The 15,603-nt window shown below is 36.3% G+C and overlaps 1 protein-coding gene across 5 annotated transcripts in view; it reads left to right on the top strand.

The window, feature by feature from the left end:
- Positions 1 to 15,603, top strand: part of LOC133041596 (protein argonaute-3) — a 113,995-nt gene that overhangs the window by 80,729 nt on the left and 17,663 nt on the right. For all 5 annotated transcript variants that reach the window (XM_061122408.1, XM_061122411.1, XM_061122410.1 and 2 more), the window contains 6 exons: positions 40 to 127; positions 253 to 400; positions 840 to 959; positions 2,739 to 2,861; positions 3,153 to 3,286; positions 8,083 to 8,267. In XM_061122408.1, the coding sequence (XP_060978391.1) occupies positions 40 to 127; positions 253 to 400; positions 840 to 959; positions 2,739 to 2,861; positions 3,153 to 3,286; positions 8,083 to 8,267 (798 nt within the window). The remainder of the gene's footprint in view (positions 1 to 39; positions 128 to 252; positions 401 to 839; positions 960 to 2,738; positions 2,862 to 3,152; positions 3,287 to 8,082; positions 8,268 to 15,603) is intronic.

Genomic DNA, 15,603 nt, shown 5'->3' with positions numbered 1-15,603 from the left:
TGACAGTTCTGTAACCTCAGTTTTTCTTGTTGGGAACAGGTCTGAAGGTTGAAGTGACTCATTGTGGAACAATGAGACGGAAATACCGTGTTTGTAATGTAACAAGAAGGCCTGCCAGTCATCAAACGTAAGAAAAGCTGGTGTTTGTCAGAACAGAGATGATGTGAGGCAGCTTACTCTAGTTGGTAGATCGGGAGTGTTGCTTGCTCCTGATGGGACGAGTTGTTAATGTGTGATTCTTTTTTTTTCCAGCTTTCCTTTACAGTTAGAAAATGGCCAAACTGTGGAGAGAACAGTAGCACAGTACTTCAGAGAAAAGTATACTCTCCAGCTGAAGTACCCACACCTTCCCTGTCTGCAAGTGGGGCAGGAACAGAAACATACCTACCTGCCGCTAGAAGTAATGTGTTTAGGCTGCTTATTAATATCCTCTTACTCATCATTCTGTTAAGGTTTTTAATGACCTGTAACTTACTTCATGCTCTCACATTGATTTTGAAATTGAACTGTCTTTAAATTTTCTTATTTATTCTGAATTTTTAGTAATGAAATAATACGGGAAGAAATTCATCCCCAGTCCTGCCCCTCTAAACATAACTGCTGTTAGCATTTTGGTACACTTCCTGTCAGCCTTTTTATCCAGTGTACATTTTACCTGATTATAATCATACTGTGAAGCAGTATTGCTTACTGCTTTTCTACTTGACATGATATTAGACAGAAGTGACTTAATGGAGTAGATTTTAAATTTTAAGTTAAAATTTAAAATGTCACATTTTATTGCACTCAATTTTAAGAAAGATATATATATCTAGTACAAAACTTTTTTCCATTTGTAGGTCTGTAATATTGTGGCAGGGCAACGATGTATCAAGAAGCTAACGGACAATCAAACCTCCACTATGATCAAAGCCACAGCAAGATCTGCACCAGATAGACAAGAGGAAATTAGCAGATTGGTTAGTACTTAACCCCAGAAATAGAAATTAAAAACATATTAGGGTGAGCTACCAAAGGAGAATGTCCACCATATCAACTCATGTCTTACCATTTCATGGGCTGTCAAAATTAAAAGAGATTATGACAGTATTCTAGTGGTAGTCTAGGGGTAGAACTTAATGAGTTCTGTGAAGAAGGCTAGAGCCTTCTAATTTAACCCCAAACTCTTTAGTTAGATTCAGAACAGATAATCTCAGAACTAATGTTTCAGTTTAGTGAAGTGAACTTTTATCACCTCCCACCTAAAATAGGAAAGGAAAGTCAAGGTTTTATGACTAGCAATAGTGAGAAGCTTAACACACAAAGTAGGATTGCTTAGCCCCGGTATCAACACTGGTAACTATAGGATGAATAAAGAAGTATAAGACAGCTCCAGCCTTAGGGGGTCTCTAAGCTCTCCTTATTCTAAATGGGGAGAAAAGAGACATTAATACATGATAAAACTGACGGAATTAGGGCAAAGTGAAAAATAAAGGCACCTGGGTCTTATCTTGAAAGTTGGTTGCTCACTTGTGTCCGACTTTTTGCTACCCCATGGACTGTAGCCCGCCAGGCTAGCACTTGGAATCTTAACAGCTCTAGGTTCAAAGTCTAACTTCTTTACTCACTTACTGTTACTATATTTATAATTATAGCATCTGGTAGGCTAGAACAGTGACAGAGTAGGAACTCTAGAATCAGAGTGTACAGATTTCAGATTATATGTCACTTGCTTAGCTATATGGTTTTAGACCAATCATTTCACTTTACTAAGCTTTAGTTTTACCCTCTGTAAAATAAAAGTATAAAAGACTTGTTTATAATTAAGGTTATTGTAAAAATTAATCATAAAATATTTCACACCAAGCACATCACCAAGCAAGTCTTGGTAAATAGTTGTTTTTCTTTGTAATTTTACAGAAATGAATGGCATTTAAGCTTGAAGAAAAGAATCATTAGTGCATAATTTAGAAAACTTTTCCTGCTTATTGTGGGATTATATATTTAGATTTATATAGTGTTTTACTAGATTTTTACTCAAAGACTTGAACATTGCCCTCTTTGTAACCTTATTTGACCTTTACCCTGAGACTAAATAAATATATTTTGAAAAACACATAATAGCACACTATAAGCATGAATTACACTTTTGAGATTGCAATAAATTCTTTGCATATATTGGTATATTATGTAAAAATTATAATCTGCATCTCGTTGTGGCTTTCTTGTCTGTCTCAAGTGTACCTCTTAAGTAAATTTTATCTTCTGCTATATATTTTATCAGAAAATATTCAAAACATTCAAGTAGATATAACTTGTTATCAGGAAAAAAAGCTTAGGATTATTGATATTTGCTATCAAGCTCTACATAAAATTTCAGTAGTATATGTCCAGATCCTCTGATTAGAAGTAATTAACCATTTTTAGGTCAAGTCTTGCAATCTCTTGACCACCCTCCCCAAAATGTATTAGACTTAATCATATAAAATTACCATTTTCATGAGTCTTAAATAGTTGAAATTTCTTATTATCCAACCTAATACATTTAAATATCCTATAAATGAACAGGAAGTTCACAGACTTCCTACTGTCCACTCATGGTCTGTAATTCCCAGGTTAAGAATCTGCTTTATAGTTTGGGTACTATTATCTAGACCTATTATAAAACATTGTTGACACAGTGAAGAAAAAAAATTAGAGGGTTCTAAAGGGAAATTAGGGGAATTTTGAAAGTAACTACAAACCTTTTCTGTTGTTAGGTAAGAAGTGCAAATTATGAAACAGATCCATTTGTTCAAGAGTTTCAATTTAAAGTTCGAGATGAAATGGCTCATGTAACCGGACGCGTACTTCCAGCACCTATGCTCCAATATGGAGGCCGGGTAAAACCTCTTGATAATGTTTAAATTATAAACATACAGTTTCTGTGTTTGGAGAGGACATCCTAGCTGAGTCTAGAATTTAGAAAGTATTTTTCATTCCAACAGTTTTTTTGTTTCAAGATGAGTGTCTTTGCTTGAACTTAGTAGAACTTTTTTCTGTGATGAAAATATAAAATATTGATTTAGAAAAGCCTGTTCCAGCAATTTGAAATGCTTATTTTCAGCTCATTCAGATAAGTTATATATTAAATGTTTGTTCTTTTTTGCCTTATTATTTCTCTTTCTCTGTAGAACCGGACTGTAGCAACACCAAGCCACGGAGTATGGGACATGCGAGGGAAACAGTTCCACACAGGAGTTGAAATCAAAATGTGGGCTATAGCTTGTTTTGCCACACAGAGGCAGTGTAGAGAAGAAATACTGAAGTAAGGCTTGTCATTAGTTTCACTTTGGGACCATTTTGTGTTTAAATTTTGTATTTCAGTTTTAAATTATTCAGCTAATATTCTAACCAACATTGCCTCAATATATATTTGGGCACGTATATTTAATCAGTGAACCTTTAAAAATGTTTCTTCTCAGTATTTGATGAAGATTCTGAATTTTTTGGTCATATCCAAGTCACTGATTCATTCTTATAGGCATTATAATAGACTAGCTTATATGGTACAGCAGGAGTACCACTGACTTTTTTTTTTTTTTTACCACTGACTTTTGATGGCAAATAGGTTAGATTTAATTCCCAGGCTTGTCACTTCCTGACTTTATTACCATGAAATATTTATTTAATCTAGTATGCTTCAGTTTTTACCTTTTAAAAATAGAGATAATAGTACTTATTTACTGAGTGAGAATTAAATAACATCCTTATTTCTCAATTTCTCTTTCCTTGAAAGAGTCATGTAACTTCTCATTTTCACTTTCCAAAATTTGGCCTCCATCTCCACTACTTTTCGTCTTCTCCAGATTCTTTCCCTCAACAATCTTCTGTTTAAGTTTAAAAAAAATCTTCATTTTACCTTGACACACTCTCAGGATTCTAGGCTTCCTTCCATTCAGTCTCCTTCTTTGAAGTTTTAGTGCTCTATTAAAATTGATTCCTGGAATCAATTTCAAGCACAAAAGTATCTTTGTGCTTATCAATTCTAATGGTCTATTCTCAATAGCTGAGAAAAGAGCTAAAGGCAAAGGAGAAAAGCAAAGACATACCCATTTGAATATAGAGTTCCAAAGAAGAGCAAGGAGAGATTAAAAAAAGCCTTCCTCACTGATCAGTGCAAAGACATAGAGGAAAACAATAGAATGGGAAAGACTAGAGATCTCTTCAAGAAAATTAGAGATATCAAGGGAAAATGCAAAGGTGGGCACAATAAAGGACAGAAATAGTATGGACCTAACAGAAGCAGAAGATATTAAGAAGAGGTGGCAAGAATACACAGAAGAACTGTACAAAAAAGACCTTCATGACCCAGATAATCACGATGGTGTGATCACTCACCTAGAGCCAGACATCCTGGAACGTGAAGTCAAATGGGCTTTAGGAAGCATCACTACAAACAAAGCTAGTGGAGGTGATGGAATTCCAGTTGAGCTATTTCAAATCCTAAAAGATGATGCTGTTAAAGTGCTACAGTATGCCAGCAAATTTGGAAAACCCAGCAGTGGCCACAGGACTGGAAAAGGTCAGTTTTCATTCCAATCCCAAAGAAAGGCAATGACAAAGAATGCTGAAACTACCGCACAGTTGCACTCATCTCACACGCTAGCAAAGGAATGCTCAAAATTCTCCGAGCAAGGCTTCAACAGTATGTGAACTGTGAACTTCCAGATGTTCAAGCTGGTTTTAGAAAAGGCAGAGGAACCAGAGATCAAATTGCCAGCATCTGCTGGCTCATCAAAAAAGCAAGAGAGCTCCAGAAAAACATCTGCTTTATTGACTTTGCCAAAGACTTTAATTGTGTGGATCACAACAAACTCTGGAAAATTCTTTAAGAGATGGGAATACCAGACCACCTGACCTGCCTCCTGAGAAATATGTATGCAGGTCAAGAAGCAACAGTTAGAACCAGACATGGAATAACAGACTGGTTCCAAATCGGGAAAGGAATACATCAAGGCTGTATACTGTTACCCTGCTCATTTAACTTATATGCAGAGTACATCATGCCAGATGCTGGGGTGGATGAAGCACAAGCTGGAATCAAGATTGCCAGGAGAAATATCAATAACCTCAGATGAAGATGAAGATGACACCACCCTTATGGCAGAAAGCGAAGAAGAACTAAAGAGCCTCTTGATGAAAGTGAAAGAGGGGAGTGAAAAAGTTGGCTTAAAACTCAACCTTCAGAAAACTAAGATCATGGCATCTGGTCCCATCACTTCATGGCAAATAGATGGGAAAACAATGGAAACAATGTCAGACTTTATTTTGGGGGGCTCCAAAATCACTGTAGATGGTGACTGCAGCCACGAAATTAAAACATGCTTGCTCCTTGGAAGGAAAGTTATGACCAACCTAGATAACATATTAAAAAGCAGAGACATTACTTTGCCAACAAAGTTCCATCTAGTCAAGGCTATGGTTTTTCCAATAGTCATGTATGAATGTGAGAGCTGGACTATAAAGAAAGCTGAGCACCGAAGAATTGATGCTTTTGAACTGTGGTGTTGGAGAAGACTCTTGAGAGTCCCTTGGACTGCAAGGAGATCAGTCCTGGGTGTTCATTGGAAGGACTGATGCTAAAGCTGAAGCTCCACTACTTTGGCCACCTGATGCGAAGAACTGACTCATTTGAAAAGACCCTGATGCTGGGAAAGATTGGAGACAGCAGAAGGAGACGACAGAGGATGAGATGGTTGGATAGCATCACCGCCTCAATGGACATGAGTTTGAGTAAACTCCGGGAATTGATGATGGACTGGGAAGCCTGGCATGCTTCAGTCCATGGGATTACAAAGAGTTGGACATGACTGAGTGACTGAACTGACTCTCAACCATTATTTTTTCAAAATTTGTGCAGCTTTAGATACAACTGACTGCCTTCCTGACAGTCTCTCCATTTTTGCCTTCCTGGTTTCTTTTTATCACTTTGGTTTCATTTCTCCCCTGTCTCCTCTCCTTTGGAACACCAATCTTTGGGGCTTTGGCCCTCTTGAGGGCTTCTGCTGTCACTCTTGTTTGAGGAGTTGTGCTATGGTGAAAAGAGGACCAGCTCCACTTGTGATTAGCTCCATTCTAAAAATATAGGCTTCTGATTAACAAAGAATAACATTTAAAGTTTTTTCATTTGCCTCTTTAAAGCCTTGCTCCATGTTCATATATTTTGGACAAAGAAACTGAACACTGTATGCCCTCAAACTCTGTGGTGTTTTTTTCCATTTCCACTCACGCTGCTCTTTACTGAAGTGCCTCCATTCTATCTCTACTCTTCTAAATAATACTCAGTCTTCTGTGATTTGCGATGCTGGAAATAATCCATAGTAGTAAACATAGTAGTTTGTCAGTATCCTCTCCATTTGTACTTCTCACTGCCTGTGTAAAATAAAATTATAATATTTGTGTAAAGTTCTTATCTCCTCTCTAAAATCTAATTTTCCTAAGCAAAATGATTATTATCTGATGTAAGTCTCCACTAACAGACCCTATATGCCCATAATGAATAGTTCTTGAGTGACGTAGAGATCAGTTTACCCCAGAATCAATTCAGAATTTGTTTTGCCTCCTTCATGTGAAAAAAATTTTTTTTTCTATTTAATTCTGTTCATGCATGTGTACATACTAAGCCATGTCCAACTCTTGGTGACTCTATGGACTGTAGCTTGTCAGGCTCCTCTGTCCGTGGGATTCTCCAGGCAAGAATACTGGAGTAGGTTGCCATGCCTTTCTCCAGGGGAACTTCCCTACCCAGAGATCGAACCTGCATCTCTTATATCTCCTGCATTGGCAGGCAAGTTCTTTACCACTAGTGCCACCTCCTTTTTATTAGCTCCAAATCTCTAAATGTATGTCTTAAGGTTCACTTAGTATATTTTTTTTCTCCAAAGTTTTTATCCCCTGACTTTCAAGTAAAATGTCTGGAGCACAGTTAAGTACAATGCTGCCATTATCTTTCTTGACCTCCAGAGACCAAAGAAAACACCTCCAATTGTTTTTCAAGCTTTGAGGTATTCTTTTCATTTTACATTTGTTATTCATGGCTTGATAGAAGTCTCATAATCATTGGGCTTACAGCTCTTGTTCAGGCTAACTGAAAATATTCAACTTCATACTTTCTTGAATTAGATACTAATAAGGAATAGGAGGAGGAGAGAATTCCTACAAACTTCATCTCTGTCCTGAGGGAATCAGAGTTTTTGAGCAAAGATCTTGCAGATCCTTGACTTAGGGATGTATTTGTTTTAAAAACAAGTAAAGTGATTCTTAAACCTCAACATTATTACTTATTTATCCTAGGCTAAGTGCAGAATTATTAAAGTGCTGTCTACCTCTTTTTTTTTTTCATGTTTTTTTTTTTTTCCTAAATCTTTTCTGAGGACAGAATCTTTCCTGCTATCCTGGTTTCAAATAGGCATTCATTGTAGAAAGAAATTCTGGACTAGGTCATAGTTCTGGGTCTTGCCACTTATCTAAGCATTTGACCTTAATCTAATACTTAATGTCCCTGAAGCTATTTCCTGATCTGTAAAATGGCAGTAATACCTTACCCTACCACCTTCTTATGAATCTTATCAGGATCAAATTAGAAAATGTATAATAGCTTAAATTTATCAAGCTTTTACACCAGGTCTTGGGCAGTGCACTAAGTGCTTTACATGTATAATCTCATTTAATCTTCACACCAACCCCATATTGGAAGTAGTCATTTTACAGGTGAGAGAAATTGAAAAACTTTGCCTAAAATTCTATAGCTAGTAAGTAAGAGAATTAGAACTGGAACCTGTCATGCTAATTCTAGAGCTGAGCTCTTAACCAGCACACTCTATTACTGATATCCTTTGTAAACTACAAAATGCCTCATAACTGTACAATAGTGTTCTTAGTTTGCAAAATAGGTCACTGACCAGTCGTTGGCCTTTACCATCACTGGTCTGGTGACCTCTTGCTATATGGAGCACACAAATCTTTGCTTCATTTTCCATTCCCTTTCCAAACTTTCCATTACTACTTTTTAGATGTTGATAACTAGACATAAGTTTTATTTTTAGTGATTTCTCCTTCCAGGGGTTTCACGGATCAGCTGCGGAAGATTTCCAAGGATGCGGGGATGCCCATCCAGGGCCAACCTTGCTTCTGCAAATACGCGCAGGGGGCCGACAGCGTGGAGCCCATGTTCCGGCATCTCAAGAACACCTACTCAGGGCTGCAGCTCATTATCGTTATCCTGCCTGGGAAGACGCCAGTGTATGGTAAAGATACCGTATTAAGATTGCATTTTTCCTCAGGTACTCTCTATTCCTTTCGGGTACTTCCCTGGCAGTCCAGTGGTTAAAATTTCATGCTCCCAAGGCAGGGGACATGGGTTTGATCCCTAGTCAGAGATCTAAGATCCTGCTTGCCAAAGAAAAAAATTCCTTTTAAAATTATACTAACACATAGCCTAAAACTTTCAAACATAAAAATACATTTTATAACTATATGTCTTTAAAACTATGTATTGTTACTATAAAAAGAGAAATCAGGAGAGCAAACTAAATAGTTCAAGACTCTATGAAAAGAATTTCAGGGAAGGAGGCATTAAAAAACAATGATTAAGAGAAGAATTGTTTATTAAAAATGTCATTGAAATAACTTGATATCAGTATAATGTAATGTTAAAAGCACAGGCTCTGGAGTCAGACTCTGCTGCTTAATACCTAGGTATTGCCAGGTATGCTACTTTTGTGGTACTACCTGAATTACTTAGCTACATGAAGCCTGGTTTTCCTCATCTGTGAAATTGGGGTACTATAAATATTTAATCCTTAGAAGGTAGTTGTAAGGGTTAAATAAATTTACATATGTAAATAGGGCTTCCCTGGTGGCTGAAATAGTATAAACAATCTCCCTGCAGTGCAGGAGACCCAGGTTCCATCCCTGAGTCAGGAAGATCCCCTGGAGAAGTGAATGGCTACCCACTCCAGTATTTTTGCCTAGAGAATTCCATGGACAGAGGAGCCTGGTGGGCTGCAGTCCATGGGATCACAAACACTTTTATGTAAACAGGTTTATGATAGCGCCTGTGGTATAGTGAATGCTCAGTAAATGTTAGCTATTATTAGTATAAACAAGCTAAAGCTTTTAAGAGTAATAAGTTAAAAATAAATCATTTAAACATGGAAAAACACAAAGAAAGTATAATTTTCAAATTACTGAATGGACTATAATCATTTAAGCTTAGGATAATAGAATTGACATAAGAAAATTTATTTGACTGCATAAAAATTAAATTTTCTGTATATCACAGATGTATAACTAAAATTAAAAGGAAACCATAGAATGTCAAAAATATTTGCAGCAAATGGAAACAACAAAAGGCTATTGTTTATTATTAAAGTATTTGTATGGATCTGTTATTGTAGTCAAAGGAAAAAATTTTTATATTCTCTTAGATTAATAAATGAAGAAAATAAACCAAAATTTCTCAAGAAAAAAACAGGTAAATATTTGAGAATATGTTGGTTTACACCAATAAAGAAATAAGGAAAAGTACAAATTGATAAAAGGACATTTTTATGCTACTAAATTAGCAAATGTATTTAAATACTATAATACCAAGTGATTGTGAGTATACAGTGAATCTAGTATTTAACATATTGCTAATGACAGTACAAACTGATAGTATCCTTTCATTGAAAGTATAAAAATGTGTTTTCAGACCAATTAAGTATTTCTTACTCCAAAAATATGTTCAAAGGAAAGAATTCATAATATAAAAATACTCTGTGCACAAAATTTTCATAATGATATCTGTGACATTAAGAAACTACTAAGAACTTGTTTTAAATAGTAAGTTTCTGGTGGTGAAATAATATGTAGTGATTAAAAATGATGGTTATAAAAGTCAAAAGATATATTTTAAGTTGTGATAAAATACAGGAAGTATTACCTTGTTTTGTGTCCCTGGATATGTTCCAGTGTCTCCTAGTTTATAGTCTATGGGAACTTGAATAGAATTTGTACCCTACTGTTGTGTGAAAATTGTATAAATCTTCATTGTGTTCAGTTGGGTCATCATGTTGGATCATGATGCTTTTCCAGTCTGCTGTATCCTTTTACTTTTCTGTATATTCATTCTGTTAAATTTTGAGAGTTTGATGTTGAAACTCCAACTAAAAATCTTAATTTACCTACCTAGAAACTAATTGTAATATATAGTGGAACTATATGTAACTTTGTTCTATATTTTCCAAGTCTCCTGTAAATGTGCTATCATAGTTCCATAATTTAAAAAATAAAAGAAAAAGGAAAAATATAGAAGGTGTTAAAGAGTTTGTAAATCAAGGAAAGAACAAATAACTGAAAAAGACAAAGGATATAAAAGAAATACAAATGGTCAGTTATCTATGAAAAGATGCTGGGCCTCATTAGACATTAAAGAAAAGTGAATTAGAATAAATTATTTTTCACCAACAATGATAGCCACTTTTGACAAAGATGTGAATAAGTATACCCTCTGATACACTGTTGCTGGGTGAGAAAGTTGATATTATCATATCATAGCCTCCACACTGATGTTCTTGCCTGCATTCTCTTTAGTTCACTTTCAGTCTATTTTCTACACTACTTTACTCAGTGGATTCAGTGAGTGATTTTTCTAATAGGTTTTACTTTTTAGAACAGTTTTAGATTTACAGAAAAATCCAGCAGATAATATAGAAAGTTCCTATATACCTTCTTTCCCCTGTACACAGCTTTCCCTGTTTTTAACATCTTGTATTAGAGTGGTACATTTAATGAACCAGTATTGATAAATTATTATTAACATATTATCCACAGTTTACATTAAAGCTGACTCTTTGTACAGGTCTGTGAGTTTTGACAAATGCATAATGTCATTATCTACTATGACGGTATCAAAGAATAGTTTCACTACTCTAAAAGTCTCCTATGCTCTATTTTACTCATCTCTCCCTCAATCTCAAACCCCTGCCAATCACTGGTCTTTTTACGTCTCTATAGTTTTGCCTTTTCTAAAATGTTGTATAGTTAGAGTTACATGACATGTAACCTTTTCTGAACTGGCTTCTTTCAGTTAGCAGTATTTAAGATTCTGTCTTGTCTTTTTGTGGCTTGATAAGTCGTTTCCTTTTAATGTTGAATACTACGTTGTGTGAGTATACAGTTTGTTATACTTTTACTTATTGGAGGATATCCTGATTTCTTAACAGTCTTTGGCAATTATGAATAATGCTGCTGCAAACATTCACATGAGGTTTTTGTGTGGACAGAAGTTTCTAACTCAATTTAGTAAATAAGCAGGGGCACAATTGCTTTATCAAATGATAAGACTGCCAAGGACAGAAACGGTAAAGACCTAACAGAGGCAAAAGAGGTGGCAAGAATACACAGAAGACCTATATAAAAAAGGTCTTAATGACCGGGATAAGCACAGTGGTGTGGTCACTCACCTAGAGCCAGACATCCTGGAATGTGAAGTAAAGTGGGCCTTAGGAAGCATTACTTACCAACAAAGCTAGTTGAGGTGATGGAATTCCAGCTGAGCTATTTAAAATCCTAAAACATGATGCTGTTAAAGTACTGCACCCAGTATGTCAGCAAATTTGGAAAACCCAGCAGTGGCAACAGGACTGGAAAAGGTCAGTTTTCATCCCAGTCCCAAAGAAGGACAGTGTTAAAGAATGTTCACACTACCAGACAGTTGTACTCACTTCCCATGCTAGTAAGGTTATGTTCAAAATCCTTCAGGCTAGACTTCAGCAGTACTTGAATCATGAACTTCCAGATATACGAGCTGGGTTTAGAAAAGGCAGAGGAACCAGAGATCAAATTGCCAACATTCGCTGGATCATAGAGAAAGCAAAGGAATTCTGGAAAAACATCTAGTGCTGCTTCCTTGACTATACCAAAGCCTTTGACTGTGTGGATCACAACAACCTGTGGAAAATTCTTAAAGAGATGGAAATACCAAACCGTCTTACCTGTCTCTTGAGAAACCTGTATTTGAGTCAAGAAACAGCAATTAGAGCCTTACATGTAACAACTGACTGACTGACTGGCTCAAAATTGGGAAAGGAGTACAAGGCTATGTATTGTCACCCTGTTTATTTAACTTATATACAGAGTACATCGTGAAAAATGCTGGGCTGGATGAGTTACAAGCTGTAATCAAGATTGCCAAGAGAAATACCAACAACCTCAGATATGCAGATGATACCCTCTAATGGCAGAAAACAAAGAGGAACTAAATTGCCTCTTGATGAAGATGAAAGAGGAGAGTGAAAAATCTGGCTTAAAACTCAACATTCAGAAAACTAAGATCATGGCATCCTCTTCATCACTTCATGACAAATAGATGGGGAAAAGCGGAAGCAGTGACAGATTTTCTCTTCTTGGGCCCCAAAATCATTGCAGATGGCGATTGCAGCCGTGAAATTAGAAGATACTTGGAAGGAAAGCTGTGACAAACCTAGACAGCTTATTAATAAAAGCAGAGCCATCATTGCCGATAAAGGTCCATGTAGACAAAGCTATGGTTTTTCCAGTAATCATGTACAGGTGTGAGAGTTGGACCATAAAGAAGGGTGAGTGCTTCTTTATTGATGCTTTTGAACTGTGGTGTTGGAGAAGACTCTTGAGAGTCCCTTGGACAACAAGGAGATCAAACCAGCCAATTAGGAAACCAGTCTTGAGTATTCATCGGAAGGACTGATGCTGAAGGTGCAACTCCAATACTTTAGCTACCTGATACCAACAGCCAAATCACTGGGAAAGACCCTGATGCTGGGAAAGACTGAAGGCAAAGGAAGAGGGTGGCAGAAGTTGGATAGTGTCACTGACTCATTAGACATGAACTTGGGCAAACTTCAGGAGATAGTGAGGGGCAGGGAGGCCTGATGTTACTGCAGTCCATAGGCTTGCAAAGGGTCAGACACGACTTAGTGACTGAACAACAATAAGACTGTCAAATTGTCTTCCAAAGTGACAGTACCATTTTATTTTCCCATCAGCAATTAATGACAGTGCCTATTCATTCAGCATTCAGTATCTGACAGTTTTCTGGATTTTAGCAATTCTAATAGGTATGTAGTAGTATCTTGTAATTTTACTGTGAAGTTTGTTAATAATACATACTTGAACACATTCAATTGTGCTCATTTCACATGCTAGCAAGGTAATGCTCAAAATCCTTCAAGCAAAGCTTCAACAGTATGTGAACTGAGAACTTCCTGATGTACAAGATGGATTTAGAAAAGGCAGAGGAGCCAGGGATCAAATTGCCATCATCCGTTGGATCATAGAAAAAGCAAAGGAATTCCAGCGAAACAGCTACTCCTGCTTCATTGACTATGCAAAAGCCTTTGACCATGTGGATTACACCAAGCTGTGGAAAATGCTTCAAGAGATGGGAATACCAGACCACCTTACCTGTCTCCTGAGAAACCTGTATGCAGGACACGGAGAAACAGTTAGAACTGGACATGGAACAATGGACTGCTTCCAAATTGGGAAAGGAGTATGTCAAGGCTGTATATTTGTCACCCTGCTTATTCAACTTATATGCAGAGTACCTATGCAGAATGCCGGGCTGGGTGACTCACAAGCTGGAATCAAGATTTCTGGGAGAAATATCAACAACCTCAGACACAACTTAGCAACTGAACAACAACAATAACACATATTATTGAGCACCAGGACTTCCCTGGCAGACCATTGGTTAACGTTTTGCACTTCTGCTGCAGGGGGTATGAGTTCAGTCCCTGGTCAGGGAACTAAGATACTGCATATTTTGGCCATACTGTGTGGTATGGCCAAAATATGTGTGTGTGTGTGTGTGTGTATATATACATATATATATATATAGAGAGAGAGAGCACCTTTTCATGTGCTTCTTTGCCATCTGTATATCTTTGATGATATGTCTGTCCCAGTCTTCTCATTTTTTAATTGATATGTTTGTTCTCTTATTGTTTGGTTTTAAGAGTTCTTTGTATGTTTGGATACAAGTTCTTTATCAGATACCTACTTGGCAAATATTTTCTCCCAGGCTCTGGCTTGTCTTCTGTTAAGCCTGTCTTTCATAAAGCACAAGTTTTAAATTTTAATGAAGTCCAAATTTAAATAATGTCATCAATATATTCTTTCACATATCATTTTTGGTGTTATATTCTAAGTTTTACTTTGTATAATCTTTTAGTAGTTTTATAGTTTTCTTTTTTACATATAGGTTTATAATCCATTTTTACTTAATTTTTATGAAAGGTATAAGGTCATATCTAGATTTTTTTTTTTTTTTTTTTTTGCATATGGATTCCAGTGGTTTCAGCACCATTTGTTGGAAAGATTATCTTTTCTCCATTAAATTGTCTTTGCTGCTTTGTCAAAGATTGATTATATTTGTGTGAGTCTGTTTCTGGACTCTGTTTTGTTTCATCTGTCTGTGTGTCCATTCATTTGCTAACACCTCATTGTCTTGATTAATTTAGCTTTGTGATAAATCTTGAAGTCAGGTAATGTCAGTTCTCTGACTTTATTTTTCTTCTTCCCTGTTGTATTAGCTAATAAGTCTTTTGCCTCTCTATACACACTTTAGAATCAGTTTGCCAATAATCACAAAATAACTTGCTGAGACTTACTGGGATTACATTGAGTCCGTAGATCAAATTGGGAAGAATTGACATCTTAGAATTGATATCTTCTATCTTTGAACAAGGAATATCTCTTTGTTCAAAGCTTCTTTGATTTCTTTTATCAAGAGTTTTATAGTTTTCCTCATTTAGATTTATATTGAAGTATATATTTTTTGTTTTGTTGCTAGTATAAATGGTATTGCACTTTTAATTTTAAATTTTAGTTTTTCATTTTTAGTACTTAGGAAAACAGTTGATTTTTCGTATATTCACTTTGTATCCTGTAACCTTGCTAAGTCACTTACTTGTTCCAAGAAGCTTTTGTCAATTTTGGGGGTTTTCTGCATAGACAGTCATGTTCTCTGTGAACAAAGGCAGTTTTATTTTTTCCTTCACAGTCTGTATACTTTTACATCCTTTTCCTTGCATTAGCTTGGACTTCCAGTAAGATGTTCAATAGCAATGGTGAGATGAGACATCCTTACATTGTTCCTGACCTTAGTGGGGAAACATCTAGTTTCTCAGCAATAAACATGAAAGCTGTAAACCTTCTAGTTGTTTTTTTATGAAGTTAAGGAAGTTCCCCTCTAATCCTAGTTTGCTGAGAGTTTGTATTATGAATGGATGATGGATTTTTTTCTACATGTTTTGATATGATCATATGATTTTTCTATTTTTTCTCTTAATATGACCAGTTTGTTTGTTCAGTCATTCAGTCATATCTGAGTCTTTGGGACCCCATGGATTGCAGCATGCCAGACTCCCCTATCCTTCACCATCTCCTGGAGCTTGCTCAAACTCATGTCTATTGAGTTGGTGATGCCATCCAACCATCTTGTCCTCTGTCGACTTCTCCTGCCTTCAGTCTTTTCCCAGCATCAGGGTCTTTTCCAACGAGTTGGCCCTTCGCCTCAGGTGGCCAAAGTATTGGAGCTTCAGCTTCATTCCTTCCAAT

This window comes from Dama dama, chromosome 20, assembly GCF_033118175.1.
Source record: "Dama dama isolate Ldn47 chromosome 20, ASM3311817v1, whole genome shotgun sequence".
NCBI classification, from domain to species: Eukaryota; Metazoa; Chordata; class Mammalia; order Artiodactyla; family Cervidae; genus Dama; species Dama dama.
The sequence above is the reverse complement of the archived record's forward strand: the minus strand, read 5'-3'. Positions and strand labels throughout refer to the sequence as shown.